General features: G+C 55.5%; 3 protein-coding genes across 3 annotated transcripts in view; all 3 read left to right on the top strand.

Moving 5' to 3' along the window:
• The window catches only part of LOC106899768 (butyrophilin subfamily 1 member A1-like), a 17578-nt gene extending 5834 nt beyond the window's left edge, over positions 1 to 11744 (top strand). The window contains exons 5-10 of the mRNA XM_014961684.1: positions 7768 to 7788; positions 8216 to 8236; positions 9400 to 9420; positions 9579 to 9611; positions 10030 to 10223; positions 11658 to 11744. Coding sequence (XP_014817170.1) covers positions 7768 to 7788; positions 8216 to 8236; positions 9400 to 9420; positions 9579 to 9611; positions 10030 to 10223; positions 11658 to 11744 — 377 coding nt within the window. The remainder of the gene's footprint in view (positions 1 to 7767; positions 7789 to 8215; positions 8237 to 9399; positions 9421 to 9578; positions 9612 to 10029; positions 10224 to 11657) is intronic.
• Positions 5582 to 27905, top strand: LOC106899774 (butyrophilin subfamily 3 member A3-like). The gene is made up of 7 exons (XM_014961688.1): positions 5582 to 5670; positions 23622 to 23969; positions 24482 to 24763; positions 25089 to 25193; positions 25480 to 25500; positions 26347 to 26379; positions 26783 to 27905. The coding sequence occupies exons 2-7, from the start codon at positions 23804 to 23806 to the stop codon at positions 27463 to 27465; spliced, it is 1290 nt and encodes a 429-aa protein (XP_014817174.1). The 5' UTR covers positions 5582 to 5670; positions 23622 to 23803; the 3' UTR covers positions 27466 to 27905.
• LOC106899767 (butyrophilin subfamily 3 member A3-like) lies at positions 14103 to 19530 on the top strand. Its single transcript, XM_014961683.1, has 6 exons — positions 14103 to 14179; positions 14477 to 14561; positions 15057 to 15404; positions 15931 to 16206; positions 17384 to 17404; positions 18371 to 19530. Exons 2-6 carry the CDS (start codon positions 14489 to 14491, stop codon positions 18940 to 18942), a joined length of 1290 nt encoding a protein of 429 aa, XP_014817169.1. The 5' UTR covers positions 14103 to 14179; positions 14477 to 14488; the 3' UTR covers positions 18943 to 19530.

The following is a 27905-nucleotide window of genomic DNA, read 5'->3' as shown; positions in this document are numbered from 1 at the left end:
TTATTGTTGTTGTTTCTTGCTCCCTTTGCTCAAGTTCTGTTAAATTGCCTTTGTCTCAACCCACGAGTTTTGCCTTTTTCTTCCGATTTTCCCCTCCTGGACGCGGTGGTGGTGGGGGCTCTGGTTTGCGCGAGCGGCTGCCACGTGGTCCTTTGTTGCCGTCTGAGGCCAAACCACGACAACTGGTCTGCCCAGTTACTCAAACCCACCCAGACAATTGCACTGGGCTGTATCTTGCCCTATTTTCTTGCTGCTCTGCCCCATTCTGACACCCTTCACCCTCACATGTGCCATCTACCCCTGGTACCCTGTGCACTGCCCTGCCCCTATCTCCATCCTGCTATTTCCTGTGGGGTCTGCAGCCCCACCACTGTCCCTTCCCACAGGACCTAGCTCAGCCATGGCCGTGACAGGCTGACCATATGTCGGGGATGGAGAGGAGGAAGGAGATGCCCAATTTCCTGTCCTGTGGGGGGCAGGACATGGCCCTGGGATGATGATACCTGCTCAGGACTGAGCTCTGATGCTCCTGCTCCTCCTGTCCCCTGCAGACGTGGTGACCCTGGATCCAAACACGGCTCATTCTGAACTTGTGCTGTTGGAGGATTTGAGAAGTGTGAAGTGTGGACCCCCAGAACCTGCCCAACACCCCAAAAGATTTAGTTATTGGTGGTGTGTGCTGGGCCTGGAGAGGTTCCTGGAGGGGAGGCACTGCTGCGAGGTGGAGGTGAAGGAGGAGGTGGGAGGTGATTCATGGTGGGGTGACCATGGAGGAAGACAAGAGACATCCTGAACCCTGAAGAAGGTGTGTGGGCAGTTTGGCACTGGAAAGGGCAGTTTGAGGCTCTCACCTCTCCTTGCACCGTCCTGTGCCTGTCCCCACTCCCCAGGAGGATCTGGGTCTGTCTGGACTGCACACAGGGGCTGGTGACTTTCCTCAACGCCGACACTGGGATCAAGATCTTCACTTTCCCACCAGGCTCATTCCACGGGGAGACCCTGCGCCCCTTCTTTTGGGTGGGAACAGAGAAAACCCAGCTGTGCCTCAGGGGCAGCACCCCCTAGACCCTCATCCCCACTTCCATCCCCACCACAGCCTCTGGCAGACCCTGTTATTCTCCAGAGTCTCCCCACTCTCCTCTCCTGGACCCCACAGGAGATGTCCCTCCCTGACCTGCCCCAGCCAAGGGAGCAAATGGGGAGTGAGGTGCAGGGGACAGGGGCTGCTGTGGGATCCCCCCCGGGGCTGGGAGGCTCCAGGCAGTGGGAGGTGTCCTCATTTCAGCTTTGATGGCGTTAATTTGCTTTCTAGTATGGGGTGCATTTTGGATTTAGTGTGAAAATGCCATTAGTCACACATATTTTTATACGTGGCTGAGAAATGTTCACATCAGTCCAAGGGCTTTTCCAGCTTCCCCTCGCAGCTGAGAGGGAGCACGGCCAGGACGAGGCAGCCAAAGGGATATTCCACCCCACAGACGTCCTGCTGGGCATAGACATAGGGGCTGCCTGGGGGCTGGGACCCTGCATCACTGCTGGGGACGAGCTGGGCAATCAGTCTTGAGGTAGTGAGGGCCATTGGTGTTGTATCACTTTATTTTGTATGGCTTTTTTACAATTAATAATGTTATTTTCCTCTCCTGTAACTGTTGTCTTAAACTGTTTACTTCATTCCACCCCACAAAGTGATTTCCCATCCTTTTCTCCCTCTTCTCCCCGCCCTACAGAGGGGGAGGCAGGGAGTGAGGGAGCTGCTGGCTGGGGTTAAACCATGTTGGGGGGCAAGGGACCGCTTGGACCATCATGGCCCCGCCTTGGTCCCTCTTGGAACCCCTTGAGCCCTCTTGGATCACCGGGGAACCTCTTGGAAGCCCCTTGGAAACCCTTAGAACCCCTTGGGCCCCCTTAGAGCACCTTGGATCCCCTTGGAACTGTGCTGGAACACCCTTGAACACATCTGACTGCCTTAGTCCCCTTGGGACCTCTTGGATCCCCTCAGATCCCCCTCCAATCCTCTCAGATCCCCTGGAACCCCTTACAACCCCTTGGATCCCCTGGGCTCTGCCCGGCATGTACTCACCAGGAGCATCCCTCTGTGCGCCGAATGACCCTTTTCTAAAGAAAACTGCTTTTTCTCTACCCAATTGCCTTCCCATTAGACACTGGGTGAAGCCGCCTGTGCCTTTTTGTTTATTTGGGGGATTTTGGGCTCTATGTTCGATAACATCTTTGTCCCGGAGCAGCTTTAGGTGCAGGAGAAGAGGAAACTTCTGAGAGTGGAAGGAATTCCCAGCCTGGGGCTATTTTACAGTGATATTTTGTGTTATTGACAGACACTGCTGTGGGGACCGGGGGTGGCCCTGGGGGGCTCTGCCTGACACCGTACTCACCGTGAGCATCCTCCTGTGCCATGTGACCCTTTTCTGAAGAAAACTGTTTTTCTCTCCCTAATTCCCTTCCCGGTTGGACACTGGGTGAAGGCAGCTGCACTTTTTTTACTTATTTAGGGGATTTCTGGCTCCTTGCATGGGAGCATCTTTGTCCCAGGGTGGCTTTAAGTGTAGCAGAAGAGGAAACTTATGACTGTGGAAGGGAATTTCCAGCCTGGGGCTATTTTAGATGGATTTATTACAGTGGTGATTCACTGCTGCTGCTGTGGAGCTGGGAGCTGAACTGTGGCTGGGCACCACTGGGCAGGATCTGCTGGGAATGGGATGTTGGGGATACTCGGGGCTGGGAACGGGACCTCCCTGTTCCTCTGACCTGGTCGGGGCTGTTTGGGTGCCCCCTAATCCTCTTTAGCTCCCCCTGCACCTCCTGGACCCCCCTTGGTTGGATACGGCTCCTGGACCCCTTTTGGGTTACAGATGGGCTCATCCCTTGTCCACATGCCCAGGTGTGGGTACAGTCCCCAGGAGCCCCAGACATGGCTATGCACCCCCCCACACCTCCCCCGAAACTCCATACCCACCCCTGCTATGGGTACAGCCCATTGCCTCCCCCGCAGCCCTTCTTTTGTGTATGGATGTGGATGGGACGTTGGGGACAGCAGGGAACAGGTCCTCCCCATGCATGTGAGGTCCCCAGGGTGACAGGGCAGAGGGACAGGGCACAGCTGGGGTGTCCCAACCCTCGAAGCCCAATCCCAGCCTCATCCCCAACTCCCCACAAGCTCCCGGCTGTTGTGGGGCTGCAGGGACACTGCTGGGCTCCTCCCCCATGTCCAAAAAGCACAACCAAGCTCCAATCACAATGTCCTCACCACCAAATGCAGGTCTTTTTTTCTTCTTCATTTTCTATTTTTTATTACCAGAAACCCAGATGAAGGGATTCAGGGTAAATTTAAGTTGAGGCCAAAATAGCCCATTGCTGCTGACAGATGCTCTCCCCCCACCTCTCACTCCCAGGAGAGGAGGAGGAGAGAGAAAGAGATTCAGGAGTTGAGCAGGAACTAAACTACTTCAAGGAGATATTAATTATAAAATAAAAGGGAAAGCAATGAAATAGATACAATATCTACAAACCTGCATCAAGATCCCAGGATTGAGGCACGGCAACAAACTCTACAACTCCCGGAGAGTTATAAAGCAGGGATGTTTATTGCAGCGCCGGGTGCCAGGGGGATTGCTCCTCCCAACTTGCACACCGGGTCCTAAAACAAGTGTCCATTTATGGTAAGAAAGTATACATATTCATTAATAGGGGCTGGGCTATTATAATCAGTTCCAGGAATAGGCATAACTCTTGTAATTATTTCTGAGAACTCATTATCATTTCTCCTTTCTGTGTTTACAAGACAAGGCCCGTTCCTCACTCTGGAATGCTGGGCTCCCGGCTCTCTTATTTGTCAAGCTCCACTAAATCTACACTAACAACGTTTAACCATTCATTCTCCAAATCAGGATGAAGTCACCAGCAGGCACTGGGGAGCCCCAGACTGGACTCAGCCATGGGTGGGATCTGGATTCCAGCTCTGGGGTCAGGAAGGCACAGATTGGGATCGAAGGCAGATGACCAGTTAGGGTCCTCCTCAGATTGTTGGCCACTGGAGAAAGAGCTGATCCTTTGATCCTCAGGTTTTTGTACTGGGCGTGGGGCAGATGAGATGGAACCCTCCCTTGGTCATGTTGGTGACCTCCCTCGTGTCCCCCCATTCCTCAGCCGAGGCCAAACTGAGAACTGGAATTATTACATAGAAAGTTGCTTCTGTTTTACCTCAAACTGGGACAGGGGCTCACCCTGGTCCCTCTCCCCACATCTGGGTATGACACCAGGGACCCCCCGGAGCTGGGTATGACACCCTGTTGGTACCCAGATCAAACTGGGACAGGGGCTCACCCTGGTCCCTCTCCCCACATCTGGGTATGACACCAGGGACCCCCCGGAGCTGGGTATGACACCCTGTTGGTACCCAGACCTTTGGGAGCTATGGGTAGAGCTCCCCATGAACCTCCCCACACCCCTTACTTTGGGCATGGGCTCCTCATACATAAGGTGGGACACTGGGGACGGCAGGGGACACCTCCTCAGGTGTCTACTAACCCAGGGCTGTAAGGTTCCCAAGGTGACAGGGCACAGCCGGGGTGTCCTGACACTCAAGACCCCCCAGACCCATCTTGTCCTCTTGTCCCTGGCTCCCCACAAGCTCCTGGCTGTTGTGGGGCTGCAGGGACACTGCTGGGCTCCTCTGCTATGTCCAAAAATCACAACCAAACTCTCAGTTCTACATGATCTCTCTCCCAAAATCCTTCTTATTCTTCATTTTTCATTCTTTTTCTCCTTTTTTTGGTTCCTGGGAATGAAGGGCTGCCGAGTTTCCTTCCCAAATAGACAAATGTCCTGAAGCACCAATAAAACCCCCCAAAAGATGGATGGAGCAGAACTGATGCAGGTGGATGGTTCATCATGGTCTGGTTGGGGGTTTGCTTCTTCCTTTGCGATAATGGCCGTACACAGGAAAATCAGCCCTTTCTGGGGAAAAAAACCCGCTTATTTATGGGTGCAAAACCTCACCAATGTCTCTGCCCCAGCACAGGCTGCCAGGAGAGGTGCCATCCTGGGAAAAGCCACATCCACCACCTTGAAACCAGGAAGTGGGAGGGTGATGGGTGCCCTTTGGTGCTTTGCCCTTGGCGGTTTCTTTTATGACTCTGGAGTTGCTGATGTGGATCATTTCTGGATGAAGAACCTGATGTGGGAGGTGGAGCCTTAAACCGCTCCCCAGAATTCCAGACCCTGGAACCGGGCAAAGGTTGGAGATGTTGGGGGCAGCTCCTACATGTCGGGTGAGTGAATTTCCTTTCCGTGAGGGATTTAGAATATTGAATGAATTTCAAGTCTTTGGAAGGGATTTTGAGTAAATCTTGGGGAGGGCAGTGGGGCAGAGGAGGGGCTGCACTGGGGGCCGCGCATGGTCCCATCCTGCCCTCGACCAAGGGTTCCTTGTGACGTCAGGATGAAGGTGGTTTGGTGGGATTTCTGGAGCCCCGTTGGGGGCAGGTGCAGCCCTTCTTCCTCATCTCCTCCATGGTGACTTTAACCCCCCCTTGCCCTCCCTCTGCCTCCCTTCCCACCCTCTTCTCCAGCTCCGGACGCAGATGGGGTTCCCCACGAGCCCATGGGGCCTCCTCAGTCCTTTCCTGACTCTCCACCTCCTCCGGCTGGGATCAGGTAGGGATCCTGCAGGGCTGGGGGGGCTGAGCGTGCTCTGGGTGGCAGATGTGGGGCAGGGGAGGTGCTGTGGGGCAGGAGGAGCTGAGCCCAGAGCTCGGCCATGCATGGCTTTCACTATCCCTTGGGCTCTTGATGCCACATGTCCATTGCCCTGGGACATCTTCAGTCCCACCCTGCGGTGCTCCCTCAAAGCATTTGTGCCTTCTACAGGGGCCAGCTGGGCTGGGGGTAATTTTCAGGGTGTGGGTCATTTCTGGAGTGGGGATCATGATTTTCTGGTGTAGGTCCTCACCACAGGGAAACCTCCTTCTCCTTTGAATCCTCTTACTCCCTCTCCAGTTTCTCCAGGGCCTTTGGGCCATGGGGAGGGCAAAGCAACACCCGCAGGATGGAGCAGGCACCGCTCACTCCAAGCTAGCCCCTTGCCATGCGATGCCCGTAAATTAACATGAGTGCAACCTCCCTCCCTCTGTGTCCTTCTCTGTCACCCAGCGGAACTCAGAGTGGTGGGACCAAGGCAACCTCTCCTTGCCACCGTGGGGCAGGACATCGTGCTGCCATGTCACTTGTCTCCACGCATGGATGCTCGGAGCTTGGAGATCAGGTGGATCCGGCAGCAGATCTCTGAAACGGTGCACCTCTACCGAAACGGAGACGACCTGTATGGCGAGCAGATGGAGGAATATGATGGAAGGACAGAGTTGGCCAGAGATGGTCTCTCCAATGGGAGCCTGGACTTGCGAATCTCTGGGTTGAGACCCTCTGATGATGGCCCGTACGTCTGCACTGTGCGAGATGCTGCCACTTATGCAGAAACTACAGTGGAGCTGGAGGTGGCAGGTTTGTGGCTGCTGTGGTGTTTCGTGGGGATGTTCCAGGTGTCCCTGGGTTGGTGTGTCTCTTCAGGAGCTCTGTCCCATCCTCACATACATCCTTTCAATGCCGAAGGCCAGGAGCTGTTGAAAGCTGTTTGGGTGTGAGGGGTCTCTTCCCATCTGTCCCTGCCCAGGATGGAACATGCACATGATCCTGGAGGTGTTTTTGGGGCAAAGTAGAACAGATGCAGTGGCTTTAGCTCTCTGTGGTGTCCTCGTGGTGCAGTGTTGGTGCAGAGACCCTGCCTTGAGAAGCACTCGCTCCTCTGCTGGGCTGCTTTATGGGAGATCTGGGGTCATTTGGCATCAGGGCTCTCTGGTTCCTGCAGATGTTGGGGTGGGTTTGGTGGTGTGAGGAGCACGTACCCAGCCCACAGCCCCCTGAGCACCCTGTGATGTGTCTGGCATGGGGTTGGGTCTTGGCCATTGAGCTGGGTCCATCCCTAACTCAGGACTCTCCTGGGCTCTTCCCCCAGCCATGGGCTCTGTCCCTCTCCTCTCTCTGGAGGCTTACGAGGATGGAGGCATCCGGGTGGTGTGTTGATCGGCCGGCTGGTACCCACCACCACAGGTGCTGTGGAAGGATGGCAGTGGGCAGCATCCCCCCTCGGTCTCTCAGAGACGTTCCCCTGATGAGAGGGGCCTCTTTGAGATCCAAGATGTCACCGTTGTGAGTGGGAAGGGAGAGGGGAACGTGTCGTGCGTGGTGAGGAACAGCCGCCTGGAGCAGGAGCAGGCGTCGTCCCTGCACATCTCAGGTACAGGATGGCAGCAGGGCTGGGGTTGGCCACGCTGCTTGAGGGGGTTTTGATGTCGTGTGGCAGGATAAATATGCCAGGAGAGCAGGAAGGAAACGGGGGTGTAAAATGAGGTATTTTCCTAATGTTTTTTTGTTTCTCAGCTCCCTTTTTCCACAATGCCCATCCCTGGATGGCAGCTCTGGGTGTCTTCCTCCTGCTTTCAGTGGTGTCCGCTGCCCTCAGTGCTTACCTCTTCCGAAGGAAAGGTGAGTTTGCATCACCACGATGTTTTGCCTTCATTATGGAAGCTCTTTGGGCAAAGGAAGGATGGGGAGAAGGAGACGGGGTGTGGGTGGGAGGAGAGGGAGCATGGGCAGAGCATCTGGCTGGTGGGAAGGTCCAAGAGACCCTGGGGAGATGGTGCCAGGGATGAAGCAGCTGCTCTCCTGACCTCCTCTTCCTCTGCCTTTGCTTTCCAGTGGTGCAGTCCCGAGCGCTGGGTGAGTCCTTCTGGCTCCTGCCACCAGCAAAGCCTCCCTCTGGGAGGGATGTGGATTTGCCTGGTTCTTGCTGTTTCTCTGGTCATTGATGTGTGTTGCTGGAGCCCAGAAGGGCACTGGAGAGCCCTGGGGTTGGGAACTGAGCCCGGGAGGTGTCCTGGCTCATGGGAAGAAGCAGGGACCAGTACTGACTGAGCTTTAATCTGGCTGAACCTTAAATCTCTGCTGAAGTCAGGTGTACCTGCAGAGTGCCTGGATGGTCTGGGGTGGGGATAGGAGGGCAGGAACCCCTGCCGTGAGCCAAGGGGCCTTTGCCCATTCCCCAAAGAGAAGGAGTTTGGGCTCAGCCCGTGCTCTGCCTGCTCACACCATGGGCTGACAAGCTTTCCCCTCTCATCACTCATTGATTTTGTTGCTTGCTTTCCAGGGAAACGAGATGCAGAACTGGGTGAGTCTCCATGACTTCCTTCTGGCTCATTGTCCTCTCCTGGGTGCTCTGGGCTCGGCCCCTTCCCCCCTTGCCCGTCCTCTCCATCCCTGCATCCCCTGGGTCCATGGAAAACCCGGGGGGAGGTGCCTTGGGGGGTGGGCGGCTTGGGGCCACCAGAGTAGAGATGGACACTCTCCCCTCTCCAGAGTCTCTGGGGAGAGTTTGTGGGAATTGATCAGGCTGGAGGAAGCCATCCTAGGGACCCAGGGAGTGTTTTCCCACTCCCCAAGAAAGGAGGAGTTTGGAGTCTCCCCATCTCTGCTTACTCCTTCTTGAGCACTTTTGGGATGAGAAGCTGTCCTCTCTGACCAAATATTGCTTTTGCTTTGCAGAAGAACAAGCTGCACTCTTGGGTGAGTCTCCGTGAGCTCCTCCGGGCTCGATGTTCTCCTCCTGGCCCTCTGTGCTTACCCTTTCCCACCTTGTCCTCTCCACCCCTGCATCCCCCGGGTCTGAGTAAACAACGAGGGGATGTGCCTGGTGGGGTGGGCAGCTTGGGGACACCAGACCAATCTGGACCCTCTCCCATGCCCAGAGTCCTTGGGGACCAGCCATGGGGCATGACCAGGCTGAAGGGAGGCATTCACAGGCTTTGGGGGTCTGTTCCCACTCCCCAGATAGAAGAAATTAGGGATTTGCCCAAAGCTCTGCCCACTCCTACAGGAGCGGCCATGGGGTGAGAAGCTGTTCCCCTCTCATCACTCATTGCTTGTGTTTTTTCCTTTCCAGAGGAACGGGATGCAAAAGTGGGTGAGTCTCCATGAGCTTCTTCTGGCTTGGTGTCCTCTCCCAGTCTGTCTGTGTTTGACCCCTTCCCCTCTTGCCCATCCTCTCCATCCATGCATCCCCTGGGTGTGGGCAAACCCCGAGGAGATGTACCTGGGGTGATGGGAAACTCGGGAACACCAGACAAGGGATGGACCCTCTCCCCTGCCCAGACTCCCTGGGAACCAGCCGTGGGACATGACCAGGCTGGAGGGAGCCGTCCCTGGGACCCTTGGAATGTTTTCCAACTCCCCAAGAAAGCAAGAATTGTGGGTTTCCCCAGATCTGTTTACTCCTTGAGCTCTTTTGAGATTAGAAGCTGTCCTCTCTGACCAAATATTGCTTTTGCTTTCCAGAGGAACAAGCTGCACTGTTGGGTGAGTCTCCGTGAGCTCCTCCTGGCTCAATGTCCTCACCTGGGCCCCCTGTGCTCTGCCCTTTCCTCCCTTGCCAGAGCAGGGATGGGCCCTTTTCCATTCCCACAGCCACTGGGGACCAGTGGTGGGATGTGACCTGCTCCTCTCTCTCCTTGTAGCTTGGAGAAAGTTTCTGCTTCCTGAAAATCCAGGTAATTGGGGCTTTTATTGTCTTTTGTGTTGGTTTATGGGTCATTCTTCTCCCTTTTCCTCTGTGCGAGGTGTAACTTGGATGCAGTGAAGGGACTGGCCATGCCTGGGCGTGTTGGTGGCCAATACCTGCCAGACCTTGGCTCTGGGACGGATCTCACCCCATTTCCTTGCCATTCCACCCCATTCTGAACTACATTCTGGAGCCCCAGAGGCACCATCTCCCTCCAAGGCCCCACCAGTGTCTGTTTCCATGGGTCCGAGCTTGGCTGTGGCCTTGCTGGGGCCGGCCCCGTGGTGGGGATGGAGAGGAGGAAGGAGATGCCCACACTCCTGTCCTGCAGGGCAGGTCCTGGCCCCAGGGGGTGAAACCTGCTCAGGACTGAGCGCTGATGCTCCTGCTCCTCCTGTCCCCTGCAGACGTGGTGACCCTGGATCCAAACACGGCTCATTGTGGACTTGTCCTTTCGGAGGATTTGAGAAGTGTGAAACGTGGACCCACGCGGCAGAACCTGCCTGACACCCCCGAGAAATTTAGTTCTTCGCCCTGTGTGCTGGGCCAGGAGAGGTTCCGGGAGGGGAGGCACTGCTGGGAGGTGGAGGTGAAGGGGGAGGTGGGAGGTGATTCATGGTGGGCTGTTGGAGTGGCCAAGGAGTCCTTGGAGAGGAAGAGGAATGTGTTGCTGAGCCCTGCAGTAGGTGTCTGGGGGCTGTGGCACTGGGGAGGGCAGTTCAAGGCTCTCACCTCTCCTCGTACCATCCTTTCCACATCCCTGGTCCCCAGGAGGATCTGGGTCTGTCTGGACTACACTCAGGGGCTGGTGACTTTCCTCAACACAGACACCGGGGGTGAGATCTTCACTTTCCCACCTGCCTCATTCCAACGGGAGACCCTGCGGCCCTGGTTTTGGGTGGGAGATCTTGAAACCCAGCTGTGCCTCAGGGGCAGCACCCCCCAGACCCTCAGCCCCACTTCCATCCCCACCACAGCCTCCGGCAGACCCTGTCCTTCTCCAGCGACTCCCCACTCTCCTCTCCTGGACCCTGCAGGAGATGTCCCTCTCTGACCTGTCCCAGCCCAGGGACCAGAGGGGGACTGAGGGACAGGGGCTGCTGTGGGGTCCCCCCGCAGGGCTGGGAGGCTCCAGGCAGTGGGGGGTGTCCTCGTTTCAGCTTTGATGGAGTTAATTTTCTTTCTAGCACCTGCTCCGTTTAGGATTTAGTGTGAGAATGCCATTGATCACACAGGATTATATACATGGCTGAGAAATGTTCACATCAGTCAGGGGCCTTTCCAGCTTTCTCTCGAAGCTGAGAGGGAGCACAGTCAGGACGGGGTGGCTAAAGGGATATTCTACCCCACAGATGTTGTGTTGGGGATAGACACAGGGGCTGCCGGGGGGCTGGGACCCTCCATCACTGCTGGGGATGGGCTGGGCAAATAGTCCTCAGGTTCTGAGGGCAACTGGTGCTGTGTCCTTGTATTTTGTGTATTTTTTTACAATTAATAATGTTATTTTTTTCTCTAGTAACTGTTGTCTGTAACTGTTGTCTTTATTCCAATCCACGAGGTGTTTTCCCCTCCTTTTCTCCCTCTTCTCTCCCCCCTGGTGGGGGATTAGGTGGGGGGGTAGTGAGTGAGTCGCTGGCTGCGGGTTAACCATGCTCGGGGGCAAGGGAACTCTTGGATCTTCATGGACCCTCCGGGATCCCCTTGGAACCTCTTGGAAGTCCCATGGAACCCCTTAGAGCTTCTTGAGTTCCTCCTGGCACCTCTTGGATCCCTTCTGACCCTCTTCCATCCCCTTGGATCCCTTGGATTCCTTGAACCTCTTGCATCTCCTTGGATCCCCTTGAAACTCCTGGGAACCCCTTGGCACCTCTTGGATCCCCTCAGATTCCACTCAGAACCCACTCCAATTCCCTCCAATCCTTTGGTATTCCTTGGATCCTTTTGGATCCCCTCGGTACCACTCAGAACCCCGCTTGGAATACCTTGAACCCCTTGTTACCCCTTGGATCCCCTTGAAACCCTTTTCAACCCCCAGGAACCCCTCTTGGACCCCCTGGAACCTCTTGCAACCCCGGAATCCTTTGCATCCCCTGGGCTCTGCCTGACACCGTACTCACCGTGAGCATCCTCCTGTGCCATGTGACCCTTTTCTGAAGAAAACTGTTTTTCTCTCCCTAATTCCCTTCCCGGTTGGACACTGGGTGAAGGCAGCTGCACTTTTTTTACTTATTTAGGGGATTTCTGGCTCCTTGCATGGGAGCATCTTTGTCCCAGGGTGGCTTTAAGTGTAGCAGAAGAGGAAACTTATGACTGTGGAAGGGAATTTCCAGCCTGGGGCTATTTTAGATGGATTTATTACAGTGGTGATTCACTGCTGCTGCTGTGGAGCTGGGAGCTGAACTGTGGCTGGGCACCACTGGGCAGGATCTGCTGGGAATGGGATGTTGGGGATACTCGGGGCTGGGAACGGGACCTCCCTGTTCCTCTGACCTGGTCGGGGCTGTTTGGGTGCCCCCTAATCCTCTTTAGCTCCCCCTGCACCTCCTGGACCCCCCTTGGTTGGATACGGCTCCTGGACCCCTTTTGGGTTACAGATGGGCTCATCCCTTGTCCACATGCCCAGGTGTGGGTACAGTCCCCAGGAGCCCCAGACATGGCTATGCACCCCCCCACACCTCCCCCGAAACTCCATACCCACCCCTGCTATGGGTACAGCCCATTGCCTCCCCCGCAGCCCTTCTTTTGTGTATGGATGTGGATGGGACGTTGGGGACAGCAGGGAACAGGTCCTCCCCATGCATGTGAGGTCCCCAGGGTGACAGGGCAGAGGGACAGGGCACAGCTGGGGTGTCCCAACCCTCGAAGCCCAATCCCAGCCTCATCCCCAACTCCCCACAAGCTCCCGGCTGTTGTGGGGCTGCAGGGACACTGCTGGGCTCCTCCCCCATGTCCAAAAAGCACAACCAAGCTCCAATCACAATGTCCTCACCACCAAATGCAGGTCTTTTTTTCTTCTTCATTTTCTATTTTTTATTACCAGAAACCCAGATGAAGGGATTCAGGGTAAATTTAAGTTGAGGCCAAAATAGCCCATTGCTGCTGACAGATGCTCTCCCCCCACCTCTCACTCCCAGGAGAGGAGGAGGAGAGAGAAAGAGATTCAGGAGTTGAGCAGGAACTAAACTACTTCAAGGAGATATTAATTATAAAATAAAAGGGAAAGCAATGAAATAGATACAATATCTACAAACCTGCATCAAGATCCCAGGATTGAGGCACGGCAACAAACTCTACAACTCCCGGAGAGTTATAAAGCAGGGATGTTTATTGCAGCGCCGGGTGCCAGGGGGATTGCTCCTCCCAACTTGCACACCGGGTCCTAAAACAAGCGTCCATTTATGGTAAGAAAGTATACATATTCATTAATAGGGGATGGGTTATTATAATCAGTTCAGGAATAGGCATAACTCTTGTAGTTATTTCCAAGAACTCATTATCATTTCTCCTTTCTGTGTTTACAAGACAAGGCCCGTTCCTCACTCTGGAATGCTGGGCTCCCGGCTCTCTTATTTGTCAAGCTCCACTAAATCTACACTAACAACGTTTAACCATTCATTCTCCAAATCAGGATGAAGTCACCAGCAGGCACTGGGGAGCCCCAGACTGGACTCAGCCATGGGTGGGATCTGGATTCCAGCTCTGGGGTCAGGAAGGCACAGATTGGGATCGAAGGCAGATGACCAGTTAGGGTCCTCCTCAGATTGTTGGCCACTGGAGAAAGAGCTGATCCTTTGATCCTCAGGTTTTTGTACTGGGCGTGGGGCAGATGAGATGGAACCCTCCCTTGGTCATGTTGGTGACCTCCCTCGTGTCCCCCCATTCCTCAGCCGAGGCCAAACTGAGAACTGGAATTATTACATAGAAAGTTGCTTCTGTTTTACCTCAAACTGGGACAGGGGCTCACCCTGGTCCCCCTCCCCAAGGCTCGGTGTGACACCAGGGACCCCCCGGAGCTGGGTATGACACCCTGTTGGTACCCAGACCTTTGGGAGCTATGGGTAGAGCTCCCCATGAACCTCCCCACACCCCTTACTTTGGGCATGGGCTCCTCATACATAAGGTGGGACACTGGGGACGGCAGGGGACACCTCCTCAGGTGTCTACTAACCCAAGGATGTAAGGTCCCCAAGGTGACAGGGCACAGCTGGGGTGTCCTGACACTCAAAACCCCCCCATACCCATCTTGTCCCCTCATCCCTGACTCCCCACAACCTCCCGGCTGCTGTGGGGCTGCAGGGACACTGCTGGGCTCCTCCACCACGTCCAAAAATCACAACCAAGCTCTAAACTAACCTTAACCTTCTCGCAGCCAAATGGACCTAATTTTCCTTCTTCCCCTTTTTTGCTTTTTTTTCTGCTCCTTAATGTGTTCAAGTGCTGGGGGTGGAGTTTGAAGGCAGCCCAAAACCCTTAACACTGCATCCGGAAAGCGAGGGTAAGAGCGAGACCTCGGGTGTACCCTGTTGGCTGCTTCCTCCTGCAGCTCGTACGGGTCCGGTGAGTGAATTTCCTTTCTGTGAGGAGTTTAGAATATTAAATTTCAGTTAAAATCTTGTAAGGGATTTTGAGTAAATCCTGTGGAGGGTTGTGGGGCAGAGAAGGGGCTGCACTGAGAGCCTCACGTGGATTCTATTCGTCAACCAAGGGTTCCTTGTGACGTCAGGGTGCAGGTGGTTTGGTGGGATTTCTGGAGCCCCGTTGGGGGCAGGTGCAGCCCTTCTTCCCCATCTCCTCCATGGTGACTTTAACCCCCCCTTGCCCTCCCTCTGCCTCCCTTCCCACCCTCTTCTCCAGCTCCGGACGCAGATGGGGTTCCCCAGGAGCCCATGGGGCCTCCTCAGTCCTTTCCTGACTCTCCACCTCCTGCGGCTGGGATCAGGTAGGGATCCTGCAGGGCTGGGGGGGCTGAGCGTGCTCTGGGTGGCAGATGTGGGGCAGGGGAGGTGCTGTGGGGCAGGAGGAGCTGAGCCCAGAGCTCGGCCATGCATGGCTTTCACTTTCCCTTGGTCTCGTGATGCGATATGTCCATTGCCTTGGGACATCTTCAGTCCCACCCTGCGGTGCTCCCTCAAAGCATTTGTGCCTTCTACAGGGGCCAGCTGGGGTGGGGGTAATTTTCAGGGTGTGGGTCATTTCTGGAGTGGGGGGCACGATTTTCTGGTGTAGGTTCTCACCACAGGGAAACCTCCTTCTCCTTTGAGTCCTCGTACTCCCTCTCCAGTTTCTCCAGGGCCTTTGGGCCATGGGGAGGGCAAAGCAACACCCGCAGGATGGAGCAGGCACCACTCACACCAAGCTGGCCCCTTCCCATGTGATGCCTATAAATTAATGTGGGCACAATCTCCATCTCTCTGTGTCCTTCTCCGTCAACCAGCGGAGCTCAGAGTGGTGGGACCAAGGCAACATCTCCTTGCCACCGTGGGGCAGGACGTCGTGCTGCCGTGTCACTTGTCCCCACGCATGGATGCTCGGAGCTTGGAGATCGGGTGGATCCGGCACCTGGTCTCTGAAACGGTGCACCTCTACCGAAACGGAGAGGACCTGTATGGCGAGCAGATGGAGGAATATGCTGGAAGGACAGAGTTGGCCAGAGATGGTCTGTCCAGTGGGAGCCTGGACTTGCGAATCTCTGGGTTGACACCCTCTGATGATGGCTTGTACGTCTGCACTGTGCGAGATGCTGGCACCTATGCAGAAGTTATGGTGGAGGTGGAGGTGGCAGGTTTGTGGGTACTGTGGTATGTCCTGGGGACATTCCAGATGTCCCTGGGTTGGTGTGTCCCTCCCAGAGCTCTGTCCCATCCTCACGTCCTTTCATTTGGTGCCGAAGGCCAGGAGGTGTGGAAAGAGGTTGGATGTGAGTGGGATCTTCCCATCCATCCCTGCCCTGAATGGAGCATCCATGTGGTGCTGGAGGTGTTTTTGGGGCAGAGGAGCACAGACACGGTGGCTTTGGGTCTCTGTGGTGTCCTCATGATTCTGTGTTTGTGCAGAGACGCTGCCTTGAGGCACTGAAGCTTGGCCACTTGGTGCTCCTCTGCTGGGCTGTTTTCTGGAAGTTCTGGGGTCATTTGGCATCAGGGCTCTCTGGTTCCTGCAGACCCTGGGGTGGGTTTGGTGGTGTGAGGAGCACGTACCCAGCCCCACAGCTCCCTGGGCACCCTGTGTTGTGTCTGGCCTGGGGTTCAGTCTTGGGCTTTAAGCTGAGACCATCCCTAACTCATGACTCTCCTGGGCTCTTCCCCCAGCCTTGGGCTCTGTCCCTCTCCTCTCTCTGGAGGCTTACGAGGATGGAGGCATCCGGGTGGTGTGTCGATCGGCCGGCTGGTACCCACCACCGCAGCTGCTGTGGAAGGATGGCAGTGGGCAGCATCCCCCCTCGGCCTCCCTGAAACGTTCCCGTGATGAGAGGGGCCTCTATGAGATCCAAGATGTCATCGTTGTGAGCGGGAAGGGAGACAGGAACGTGTCGTGCGTGGTGAGGAACAGCCGCCTGGAGCAGGAATTGTCCCTGCACGTCTCAGGTACAGGATGGCAGCAGGGCTGGGGTTGGCCGCGCTGCTTGAGGGGGTTTGATCTCGGGGGGCTGGAGAAACATGCAGGGGGAGAGGGAAGGGGACGGGGGCGCACCCACAGGTGAGTTTTATTGCAGGAGATAACGTGACCCTGGTGTGCTTCAGGGGAGCTTTGGTGTGTCCATGGGATGGGGAGGAGGATGTCCTGTTGAGCTCACGGCTCCCAGCATGAGCCTTTAGCAGCTGGCAGTTTGGGGTTGTTTCGGTTTCTTTCTTTTCCTGACACAGGGGAATGTAAAATGATCCCTTTTCCCGATGTGGTTTTTTTTCTCAGCTCCCTTTTTCCACAATGCCCGTCCCTGGATGGTAGCTCTGGTTCTGCTCCTCCTGCTTTTAGTGATGTGTTTTGGTGTCATTGCTTATCTCTTCCAAAGGAAAGGTGAGTTTGTAGTTGGGAGGATGGAGTGGAGGGGCTCAGGGCTTGAGTGAGGCCCATGGACATACGCAGAATGGGATCAGAGTTGTTTCAGAACAGGTGTTGCCTTCATGAAAGAAGCTCTTTGGGCAAAGGGAGGATGGGGAGAAGGACACGGGGTGTGGGTGGGAGAATAGGGAGCACGGCCAGAGCATCTGGCTGGTGGGAAGGTCCAAGAGACCCTGGGGAGATGGTGCCAGGGATGAAGCAGCTGCTCTCCTGACCTCTTCTTTCTCTGCCTTTGCTTTCCACTGGTGCAGTCCCGAGCGCTGGGTGAGTCCTTCTGCCCCCTGCCACCAGCAAAGCCTCCTGAGAAAGGAGATCCCTGGGAGGAGTGTGGCTTTGAATGGCTCTTGCTGGTTCTCTGGTCATTGATGTGTGTTGCTGGAGCCCAGAAGGGGACTGGAGAGCCCTGGGGTTGGGAACTGGGCACGGGAGGTGTCCTGGCTCATGGGAAGAAATGGGGAGCAGTATCAAATGAGCTTAAATCAGCTGAGCCTTAGGTCTCTGCTTAAGTCAGGCATAACTGCGGGGTGTCTGGGTGGGCTGGGGTGGGGATAGGAGGGCAGGGAGCCCCCTTGTAAGCCAAGGCGGCTTTTCCCATTCCCCAAACATCAGAAATGTGGGCTCAGCCCATGCTCTGCCTGCTCGAGCCATGGGGTGCGAAGCTGTCCCCTTTCATCACTCATTGCTTCTGTTTTTCCTTTCCAGGGAAACGAGATGCAGCCCTGGGTGAGTCTCCATGAGCTCCACCTGGCTCCGTGTCCTCTCCCGGGTGCTCTGTGCTCGGCCCCTTCCCCATCCCCTCCATCTCTGAATCCCTTGGGTGCGGGCCTGCTCTGGGGGAGGTGCCTGGGGGGTTGGGCAACTCGGGGACACCAGACAAGGGATGGACCCTCTCCCCTGCCCAGAGTCCCTGGGGACTCTCTGCTGGACATGAGCAGGCTGGAGAGAGCCATCCCTGGGGGGGACCCCGGAGTGTTTTCCCACTCCCCGAAAAGGAGGAATTTTGGGGATTCCCCAGCCCTGCTTGCTCCTTCTTGAGCACTTTTGGGATGAGAAGCTGTCCTCTCTGACCAAATATTGCTTTTGCTTTCCAGAGGAACAAGCTGCACTGTTGGGTGAGTCTCCGTGAGCTCCTCCTGGCTCAATGTCCTCTCCTGGGCTCCCTGTGCTCTGCCCTTTCCTCCCTTGCCAGAGCAGGGATGGGCCCTTTTCCATTCCCAAAGCCACTGGGGACCAGTGGTGGGATGTGACCTGCTCCTCTCTCTCCTTGTAGCTTGGAGAAAGTTTCTGCTTCCTGAAAATCCAGGTAATTGGGTATTTCATTGTATTTTATGTTGGTTGATGGGTCATTCTTCTCCCTTTTCCTCTGTGCGAGGTGTAACTTGGATGCAGTGAAGGGACTGGCCATGCCTGCGCATGTTGGTGGCCAATACCTCCCAGACGTTTGCCCTGGGATGGATCTCACCTTGTTTTCTTGCCATTCCACCCCATTCTGAACTACATTCAGGACCCCCAGAGGCACCATCTCCCTCCAAGACCCCACCAGTGTCTGTTTCCATGGGTCCGAGCTTGGCTGTGTCCGTGATGGGGCTGGCCCCGTGGTGGGGATGGAGAGGAGGAAGGAGATGCCCACTCTCCTGCCCTGTGGGGCACATCCTGTCACGGGGGGGGTGAAAGCTGCCCAGGACTGAGCGCTGATGCTCCTGCTCCTCCTGTCCCCTGCAGACGTGGTGACCCTGGATCCAAACACGGCTCATTCTGAACTTGTCCTGTTGGAGGATTTGAGACGTGTGAGATGTGGACCCACGTGGCAGAACCTGCCCTACACCCCTCAGAGATTTAGTTATTGGCGCTGTGTGCTGGGCCAGGAGAGGTTCCGGGAGGGGAGGCACTGCTGGGAGGTGGAGGTGAAGGGGGAGGTGGGAGGTGATTCATGGTGGGGTGTTGGAGTGGCCAAGGAGTCCATGGAGAGGAAGGGGATAATGGATCTGAAGCCTGAAGAAGGGATCTGGGCAGTTGGCAGGTATAAAGGGCAGTTCATGGCTCTCACCTCTCCTCGCACCGTCCTTTCCAACTCCCCGCTCCCCAGGAGGATCTGGGTCTGTCTGGACTGCACACGGGGGCTGGTGACTTTCCTCAACGCTGACACCGGGGGTGAGATCTTCACTTTCCCACCAGGCTCATTCCACAGGGAGACCCTGCGGCCCTGGTTTTGGGTGGAAACATGGGAAACCCAGCTGTGCCTCAGGGGCAGCACCCCCTAGACCCTCAGCCCCACTTCCATCCCCACCACAGCCTCCAGCAGACCCTGTCCTTCTCCAGAGACTCCCCACTCTCCTCTCCTGGACCCTGCAGGAGATGTCCCTCCCTGCCCTGTTCCAGCCAGAGGAGCAGAGGGGGACTGAGGGACAGGGGCTGCTGTTGGGTCCCCCGGTGCTGGGAGGCTCTGAGCAGGGCTGTGTGTCTGCATTTCAGCTTTGATGGAGTTAATTTTCTTTCTGGTATGGGCTGCATTTTGGATTTAGTCTGAGAATGACATTGATCACACACAATTATATAAGTGGGTGAGAAATGTTCAGATCAGTTCAAGGGCTTTTCCAGCTTCCCCTCTCACCTGAGAGGGAGCACGGCCAGGATGAGGCAGCCAAAGGGATACTCCACCCCAGAGATGTCCTGCTCAGGATAGAAATGGTGGCTTCCGGGGGGCTGGAACCTTCCATCTTTGCTGGGGCTGGGCTGAACAATCAGTCCTCAGGTGCTGATGACAAATTGTGTTGTATCCCTTTATTTTGTATATTTAGTTTCTATGTATTTTTTACAATTAATAATGTTATTTTCCTCTGAGGTGTCTTTTGTCTTAAACCATCTTTGTTCCAACCCACAAGGTGTTTTCTCCTCCTTGTTTACCTCTTCTCTTGACCCTAGTGTGGTACATGGGGGAGTGAGTGGGCTGCTGGCTGGGGTTAAACCACGCTGGGAGACCGGGAACCTGCTGGGCCCTCTTGGAGCCCTCCCCTTTGGATGCCCTTGGAGTCCCTTGGAGCCCAATCAGATCCCATTGGGAACCCCCTTGATGCCCTTGAAGACCCTTAGAGCCCCATTGGATGCCCTTGGGCCCCCTTGGAACCCCTTGTAAGCTGTAGGAATCCCTTGTAAGCTGTAGGAATCCCTTGTAAGCTGTAGGAACCTCTTGGGCCCCTGTGGATCCCTTGTACCCTTTGAACCTCTTGGATCTTCTTGGAACCCCATTGGAATCCCCATTGAACCCATTCCACCACCTTGGACTCTTTGTAACCCCTTAGACGCCCTCTTGGTTCCCCCTGGTTGCATCCTCCAATCCCCTTAGATCTCCTGGAACGTTCTTGATCCCCTCGGGTCTCCCTGGTACCACTCAGAATCCCCTTTGGAACTCCTTGGACCCTTTGAATCCCCTCAGATCCCCTTGCAACACCTTCAACCCTCCAGGAACCCCCTCTTGGACATCCCTTGGAACCCCTTGCATTCCCAGGGCTCTGCCCAACAGGGTACTCACCATGAGCATCCTCACGCGTCCCGTGACCCTTTCCTGAAGAAAACTGCTTTTTCTCTACCCACTTCCCTTCCCACTCGGGCACTGGCTGAAGGCGCCTGTGCCTTTTTGTTTATTTGGGGGATTTTTGGCTCTGTGTGTGTCAGCATCTTTGTCCCGGAGCAGCTTTAGGTGCAGGAGAAGAGGAAACTTCTGAGAGTGGAAGGAATTGCCAGCCTGGGGCTATTTTACAGTGATATTTTGTGTTATTGACAGACACTGCTGTGGGGACCGGGGGTAGCCCTGGGCCAGGGCCAGGGGGTGGCTGAGCCCAGAGGGACACGGGAAGGGACAGGGGGATGCTCAGGAAGGGGCTGGGACTGTGGAAATGGAGAACAAAGCCCAGATGGGACATCCCCGACTCCTGGGGCTGGTTCCCATGACTGGAGCAGGTTCTGGTGATCGGATCCACGTCTGGTGATGCTGCTGTGCAGGTAATGGGGGGAGGATGCCTGGAGCTGGCCCTGGGACCCCCCCACGCAGCACCGACCCTGGAGGTTACAGCCCCTCTTTACATCCCCTTCTCCTTAGTCCCCCACCCCTAGGGCTGGATCTAGGTCCCTGACACCCCTTGGGGATCATCCTGGTCCCCCTCCCCACATCTGGGGATGACCCCAGGAACCCCCCTGGAGCTGGGTATCACACCCCCCTGGCACCTACCCCTATGGGAGCTATGGACACAGCCCCACCCTGAACCCTCCTGCACCCCTTATTTTGCGCATGGGCTCCCTATGCAGAAGGTGGGACATTGGGGACAGCAGGGGACATGTCTGCCCCAGACACCTGAGGTCCCCATGGTGACAGGGCACAGCTGGGGTGTCCTGACATTCAAAGCCCCTGCCCCCAACCCCATCTTGTCCCCCCTCCCCACAATCTCCTGGCTGTTGTGGGGCTGCAGGGACACTGCTGGGCTCCTCCACCGTGTCCAAAAATCACAACCAAGCTCCAATCACAATGTCCTCACCCCCAAATGCAGGTCTTTTTCCTTCCTCAGTGCTAGTTTTTCCTACCAGAAACCCAGAAGAAGGGATTTAGGGTACATTTCAGGTTGAGGCCAAAATGGCCCATGCTGCTGACAGATGCTCTCCCCCCACCTCTCACTCCCAGGAGAGGAGGAGGAGAGAGAAAAAGAGATTCACGAGTTGAGCAGGAACTAAACTACTTCAAGGAGATATTAATAATAAAATAAAAGGGAAAGCAATGAAATAGATACAATATCTACAAACCTGCATCAAGATCCCAGGATTGAGGCACGGCAACAAACTCTACAACTCCCGGAGAGTTATAAAGCAGGGATGTTTATTGCAGCGCCGGGTGCCAGGGGGATTGCTCCTCCCAACTTGCACACCGGGTCCTAAAACAAGTGTCCATTTATGGTAAGAAAGTATACATATTCATTAATAGGGGCTGGGTTATTATAATCAGTTCCAGGAATAGGCATAACTCTTGTAGTTATTTATGAGAACTCATTATCATTTCTCCTTTGTGTGTTTACAAGACAAGGCCCGTTCCTCACTCTGGAGTGCTGGGCTCCCGGCTCTCTTATTTGTCAAGCTCCACTAAATCTACACTAACAACGTTTAACCATTCATTCTCCAAATCAGGATGACATCACCAGCAGGCACTGGGGAGCCCCAGACTGGGCTCAGCCATGGGTGGGATCTGGATTCCAGCTCTGGGGTCAGGAAGGCACAGATTGGGATCGAAGGCAGACGACCAGTTATGGTCCTCCTCAGATTGTTGGCCATTGGAGAAAGAGCTGATCCTTTGATCCTCGGTTTTTGTACTGGGCGTGGGGCAGATGAGATGGAACCCCCCTTGGTCATGTTGGTGACCTCCCTCGTGTTCCCCCCATTCCTCAGCCGAGGCCAAACTGAGAACTGGAATTATTACATAAAAAGTTGCTTCTGTTTTACCTCAAACTGGGACAGGAGCTCACCCTGGTCCCCCTCCCCAAGGCTGGGTATGACACCAGAGACCCCTCGGAGCTGGGTATGACACCCCACTGGTACCTACTCCTTTGGGAGCTATGGGTAGAGCTCCCCATGAACCTCCCCACACCCCTTACTTAGAGCATGGGCTCCTCATACATAAGGTGGGACACTGGGGACGGCAGGGCACGCCTCCTCAGGTGTCTATTAACCCAGGGCTGTAAGGTCCCCAAGGTGACAGGGCACAGCTGGGGTGTCCTGACACTCAAAGCCTCCCCATACCCATCTTGTCCCCTCATCCCTGACTCCCCACAACCTCCCGGCTGCTGTGGGGCTGCAGAGACACTGCTGGGCTCCTCCGCCATGTCCAAAAATCACAACCAAACTCTAAATTAACCTTAACCTTCTCGCAGCCAAATGGACCTAATTTTCCTTCTTCCCCTTTTTTGCCTTTTTTTCTGCTCCTTAATGTGTCCAAGCGCTGGGGGTGGAGTTTGAAGGCAGCCCCAAAACCCCCAACGGGTGCTTCTGGAAAGCGAGGGTAAGTGCGAGACCTTGGGTGTATTCTGTCGGCTGCTTCCTCCTGCAGCTCGTACGGGTCCGGTGAGTGAATTTCCTTTCTGTGAGGAGTTTAGAATATTTAATTTCAGTTAAAATCTTGTAAGGGATTTTGAGTAAATCCTGTGGAGGGTTGTGGGGCAGAGAAGGGGCTGCACTGAGAGCCTTACGTGGATTCTATTCGTCAACCAAGGCTTCCTTCCGACGTCAGGATACAGGTGGTTTGGTGGGATTTCTGGAGCCCCGTTGGGGGCAGGTGCAGCCCTTCTTCCCCATCCCCTCTGTGGTGGCTTTAACCCCCCCTTGCCCTCCCTCTGCCTCCCTTCCCACCCTCTTCTCCAGCTCCGGCCACAGATGGGGTTCCTGGCAAGCCCATGGGGCCTCCTCAGTCATTTCCTGACTCTCCACCTCCTCCGGCTGGGATCAGGTAGGGATCCTGCAGGGCTGGGGGGGCTGAGCATGCTCTGGGTGGCAGATGTGGGGCAGGGGAGGTGCTGTGGGGCAGGATGAACTGAGCCCAGAGCTCGGCCATGCATGGCTTTCACTTTCCCTTGGTCTTGTGATGCGATATGTCCATTGCCCTGGGGCATCTTCAGTCCCACCCTGCGGTGCTCCCCCAAAGCTTTTGTCCCCTCTGCAAGGCCTGGCTGGGCTGGGGGATCATGATTTTCCGGACAAGTTCCCACCCCGAGGAATCCTCCTTCTCCTTCGAGTCCTCCTGCTCCCTCTCCAGTTTCTCCAGTGTCTTTGGGCCATGGGGAGGGCAAAGCAACACCCACGGGATGGAGTGGGCACCGCTCACTCCAAGCTGGCCCCTTCCCATGCGATGCCCGTAAATTAACATGGGTGCAACCTCCCTCCCTCTGTGTCCTTCTCTGTCACCCAGCGGACTTCAGAGTGGTGGGACCAAGGCAACCTCTCCTTGCCACCGTGGGGCAGGACATCGTGCTGCCCTGTCACTTGTCACCACACATGGATGCTTGAAGCTTGGAGATCAGGTGGATCCGGCACCAACTCTCTGAAACGGTGCACCTCTACCGAAATGGAGAGGACCTGGATGGTGAGCAGATGGAGGAATATAATGGAAGGACAGAGTTGGCCAGAGATGGTCTGTCCAGTGGGAGCCTGGACTTGCGAATCTCTGGATTAAGACCCTCTGATGATGGCCAGTACGTCTGCACTGTGCTAGATGCTGCTACTTATGGAGAAGTTACAGTGGACCTGGAGGTGGCAGGTTTGTGGCTGCTGTGGTGTTTCGTGGGGATGTTCCAGGTGTCCCTGGGTTGGTGTGTGTCTCCAGGAGCTCTGTCCCATCCTCACATTCCTCCTTTCAGTGCCAAAGGCCAGGAGCTGTTGAAAGCTGTTTGGGTGTGAGGGGTTTCTTCCCATCTGTCTCTGCCCAGGACGGAGCATGCACGTGGTCCTGGAAGTGTTTTGGGGGCAGAGTAGAACAGACGCAGTGGCTTTAGCTCTCTGTGGTGTCCTTGTGGTGAAGTGTTGGTGCAGAGACCGTGCCTTGAGAAGCACTCGCTCCTCTGCTGGGCTGTTTTATGGGAGATGTGGGGTCATTTTGCATCAGGGCTCTCTGGTTCCTGCAGATGCTGGGGTGGGTTTGGTGGTGTGAGGAGCACGTACCCAGCCCCACAGCTCCCTGGGCACCCTGTGATGTGTCTGGCCTGGGGTTGGGTCATGGCCTTTGAGCTGGGTCCATCCCTAACTCAGGGCAACCCCGGGCTCTTCCCCCAGCCTTGGGCTCTGTCCCTCTCCTCTCTCTGGAGGCTTACGAGGATGGAGGCATCCGGGTGGTGTGTCGATCGGCCGGCTGGTACCCGTCACCGGAGGTGCTGTGGAAGGATGGCGAGGGGCAGCATCTCCCCTCAGTCTCTCAGAGACGTTCCACTGATGAGAGGGGCCTCTTTGAGATCCAAGATGTCACCGTTGTGAGCGGGAAGGGAGAGGGGAATGTGTCATGTGTGGTGAGGAACAGTCGTCTGGAGCAGCAGCAGGCGTCGTCCCTGCACATCTCAGGTACAGGATGGCAGCAGGGCTGGGGTTGGCTGCGCTGCTTGAGGGGGTTTAATCTCGGGGGGCTGGGGAAACATGCAAGGGGAGAGGGAAGGGGATGGGGGCGCACCCACAGGTGAGTTTTATTGCAGGAGATAATATGACCCTGGTGTGCTTCAGGGGAGCTTTGGTGTGTCCATGGGATGGGGAGGAGGATGTCCTGTTGAGCTCAGGGCTTCCAGCAGGAGGCTTTAGCAGCTGGTAGTTTGGGGTTGTTTTGGGTTTTTTCTTCTCCTCACACAGGGGAGTGTAAAATGAGGCCTTTTCCCAATGTGGTTTTTTTTCTCAGCTCCCTTTTTCCACAATGCCCGTCCCTGGATGGCAGCTCTGGGTGTGCTCCTCCCACTTTTAGTGATATCTTTTGGTGTCAGTGCTTATCTCTTCCGAAGGAAAGGTGAGTTTGTAGTTGGGGGGATGGAGTGGAGGGGCTCAGGGTGGAGCGAGGCCCATGGACGTATGCAGAATGGGATCAGAGTTGTGTCAGAACAGGTTTTGCCTTCATGAAAGAAGCTCTTTGGGCAAAGGAAGGATGGGGAGAAGGACACGGGGTGTGGGTGGCAGGAGAGGGAGCATGGGCAGAGCATCTGGCTGGTGGGAAGGTCCAAGAGACCCTGGGGAGATGGTGCCAGGGATGAAGCAGCTGCTCTCCTGACCTCTTCTCCTCTGCCTTTGCTTTCCAGTGGTGCTGTCCAGAGCGCTGGGTGAGTCCTTCTGGCCCCTGCCACCAGCAAAGCCTCCTGAAAAAGGAGGTCTCTGGGAGGGCCGTGGTTTGGATAGTTCTTGATGTTTCCTGGTCACTGATGTGGGTTGGTTGAGGCCAGAAGGAGTCTGGAGAGCCCTGGGGTTGGCAACTGGGCACGGGACATGTCCTGGGAGTCTCAGTGAGCTCCTTCAGTCTTGGTATCTTCTCCCAGGCTCTCTCTACTTGGCCACTTCCCCTCTTGCCCATCCCCTCCATCCCTTCATCCCTTGGGTCCGGGGAAGAGGTGGGGGTTGGCCTCTTCTCCCAGGGAAATAATGACCAGATCAGAGGAAATGGTCTGAAGTTGGGGCAGGGGAGGTTTAGATTAGATATTAGGAAGAATTACTTTACTGAGAGAGTGGTCGGGCACTGGAACAGCCTGCCCAGGGAGGTGGTGGAGTCACCATCCCTGGAGGTATTTAAGAAACGTGTAGATGTGGCTCTTCAGGGCATGCTCTAGTGCCCGAGATTATTGGGGTGTGGTGGGGTGTTGTATGTGGTGCTGTTGGTATGGGGCTTGGTTGGTGGGTGTTGTGTGGTGTTTGTTGTGGGTGTGGTGGTTTTTGGTTTGGTTTTGTTTGTTTGTTTGTTTGTTTGTTTTTCTGTGTGGTTGGACTCGATGATCTCAGAGGTCCCTTCCAACCACCAAGATTCTGTGATTCTGTGATTCTGTGAAACCCTGAGGGGATGTGCCTGGGTAGGTTGGGGAAGTCAAGGTCACCAGAGTAGGGCTGGACCCTTAGCACTTCCCAGAGTTACTGGGGACCAGAGTTGGGATGTGACCTGCTCTTGTCTCTCCTTGTAGCTTGGAGAAAGTTTTTACTTCCTGAGACTCCAGGTAAAGTGTATTTTTTTTTATTATTTTATGTTGTTTTATGGGTGGTTCTTCTCCCTTTCCCTCTGTACGAGGCATAACTGGGCTGTCCAGTGAAGGGACTGGCCATGCCTGGGCATGTTGGTGACTCAGACCCCCCAGACCATGGCACTGGGCTGAATCTCAACTTGGTTCCTGCTGTTCCACCCTGTTCTGAGTTACACTGTGCTGGCCCAGAGGCACCATCTCCTGCAAAGCCCCACTGGTGCCTCTTCCCACTGGACTGAGCTCAGCCGTGGCCATGGTGGGGATGGAGAGGAGGAAGGAGATGCCCAGTCTTCTGCCCTGTGGGGCATGTCATGGCCCTGGGGGTTGAAACCTACCCGGGACTGAACGCTGATGATCCAGCTCCTCCTGTCCCCTACAGATGCAGTGACCCTGGATCCAAACACGGCTCATTCTGAACTTGTCCTGTCGGAGGATTTAAGAAGTGTGAGATGGGGGCCCACACGTCCGAACCTGCCTGAGACGCCCAAGACAGTTAATTACTGCTGCTGCGTGCTTGGCCAGGAGAGGTTCCGGGAGGGGAGGCACTGCTGGGAGGTGGAAGTGAAGAGGGACGTGGCAGGTTATTCATGGTGGGGTATTGGCGTAGCCAGAGAGTCTGTGTGGAGGAAGAGGAGGCCTGAAGATCTGAGGCCTGAAGAAGGGATCTGGGCAGTTGAGGGGGATGAATGGCAGTTCAGGGCTCTCACCTCTCCTCGCACCATCCTGTCCCTGTCACGGCTCCCCAGGAGGATCTGGGTCTGTCTGGACTGCACACAGGGGCTTGTAACTTTCCTCAACGCTGACACTGGGGGTGAGATCTTCACTTTCCCACCAGCCTCATTCCATGGGGAGACCCTGCGGCCCTGGTTTTGGGTGGAAACATGGAAAACCCAGCTGTGCCTCAGGGGCAGAAGCGCTCAGACCCTCAGCCCCACTTCCATCCCCACCACAGCCTCCAGCAGACCCTGTCCTTCTCCAGAGACTCCCCACTCTCCTCTCCTGGACCCTGCAGGAGATATCCCTCCCTGCCCTGCCCCAGCCCAGGAAGCAGAGGGGCAGTGAGGGCCAGGAGACAGGGGCTGCTGTGAGGTCCCCCCCAGTGCTGGGAGTCTCCGAGCAGGGTGTGTGTGTCCTCATTTCAGCTTTGATGGAGTTAATTTTCTTTCTAGTATCACCTCCATTTTGGATTTAGTGTGAGAATGACATTGATCATATCTATTTTTATACGTAGCTGAGAAATGTTCACATCAGTCCAAGGGCTTTTCCAGCTTCCCCTTACAGCCAAAAGGGAGCACGGCCAGGACAAGGCAGACAGAGGGATATTCCACCCCAGAGACATCCATCTCGGGATAGAAATACAGTCTTCTGGGCATCTGGGACCCTCCATCACTGCTGGGGATGGGATGGGCAATCAGTCCTCAGGTACTGAGGGCAACTGGTGTTGTATCCGTTTCTTTTGTATATTTTTTTACAATTAATAATGTTATTTTCCTCTACCGTAA

Source organism: Calidris pugnax, unplaced genomic scaffold (genome assembly GCF_001431845.1).
Source record: "Calidris pugnax isolate Ruff unplaced genomic scaffold, ASM143184v1 scaffold796, whole genome shotgun sequence".
In the NCBI taxonomy this organism is placed as follows: domain Eukaryota; kingdom Metazoa; phylum Chordata; class Aves; order Charadriiformes; family Scolopacidae; genus Calidris; species Calidris pugnax.
This window is presented reverse-complemented; position numbering and strand designations above follow the sequence as displayed.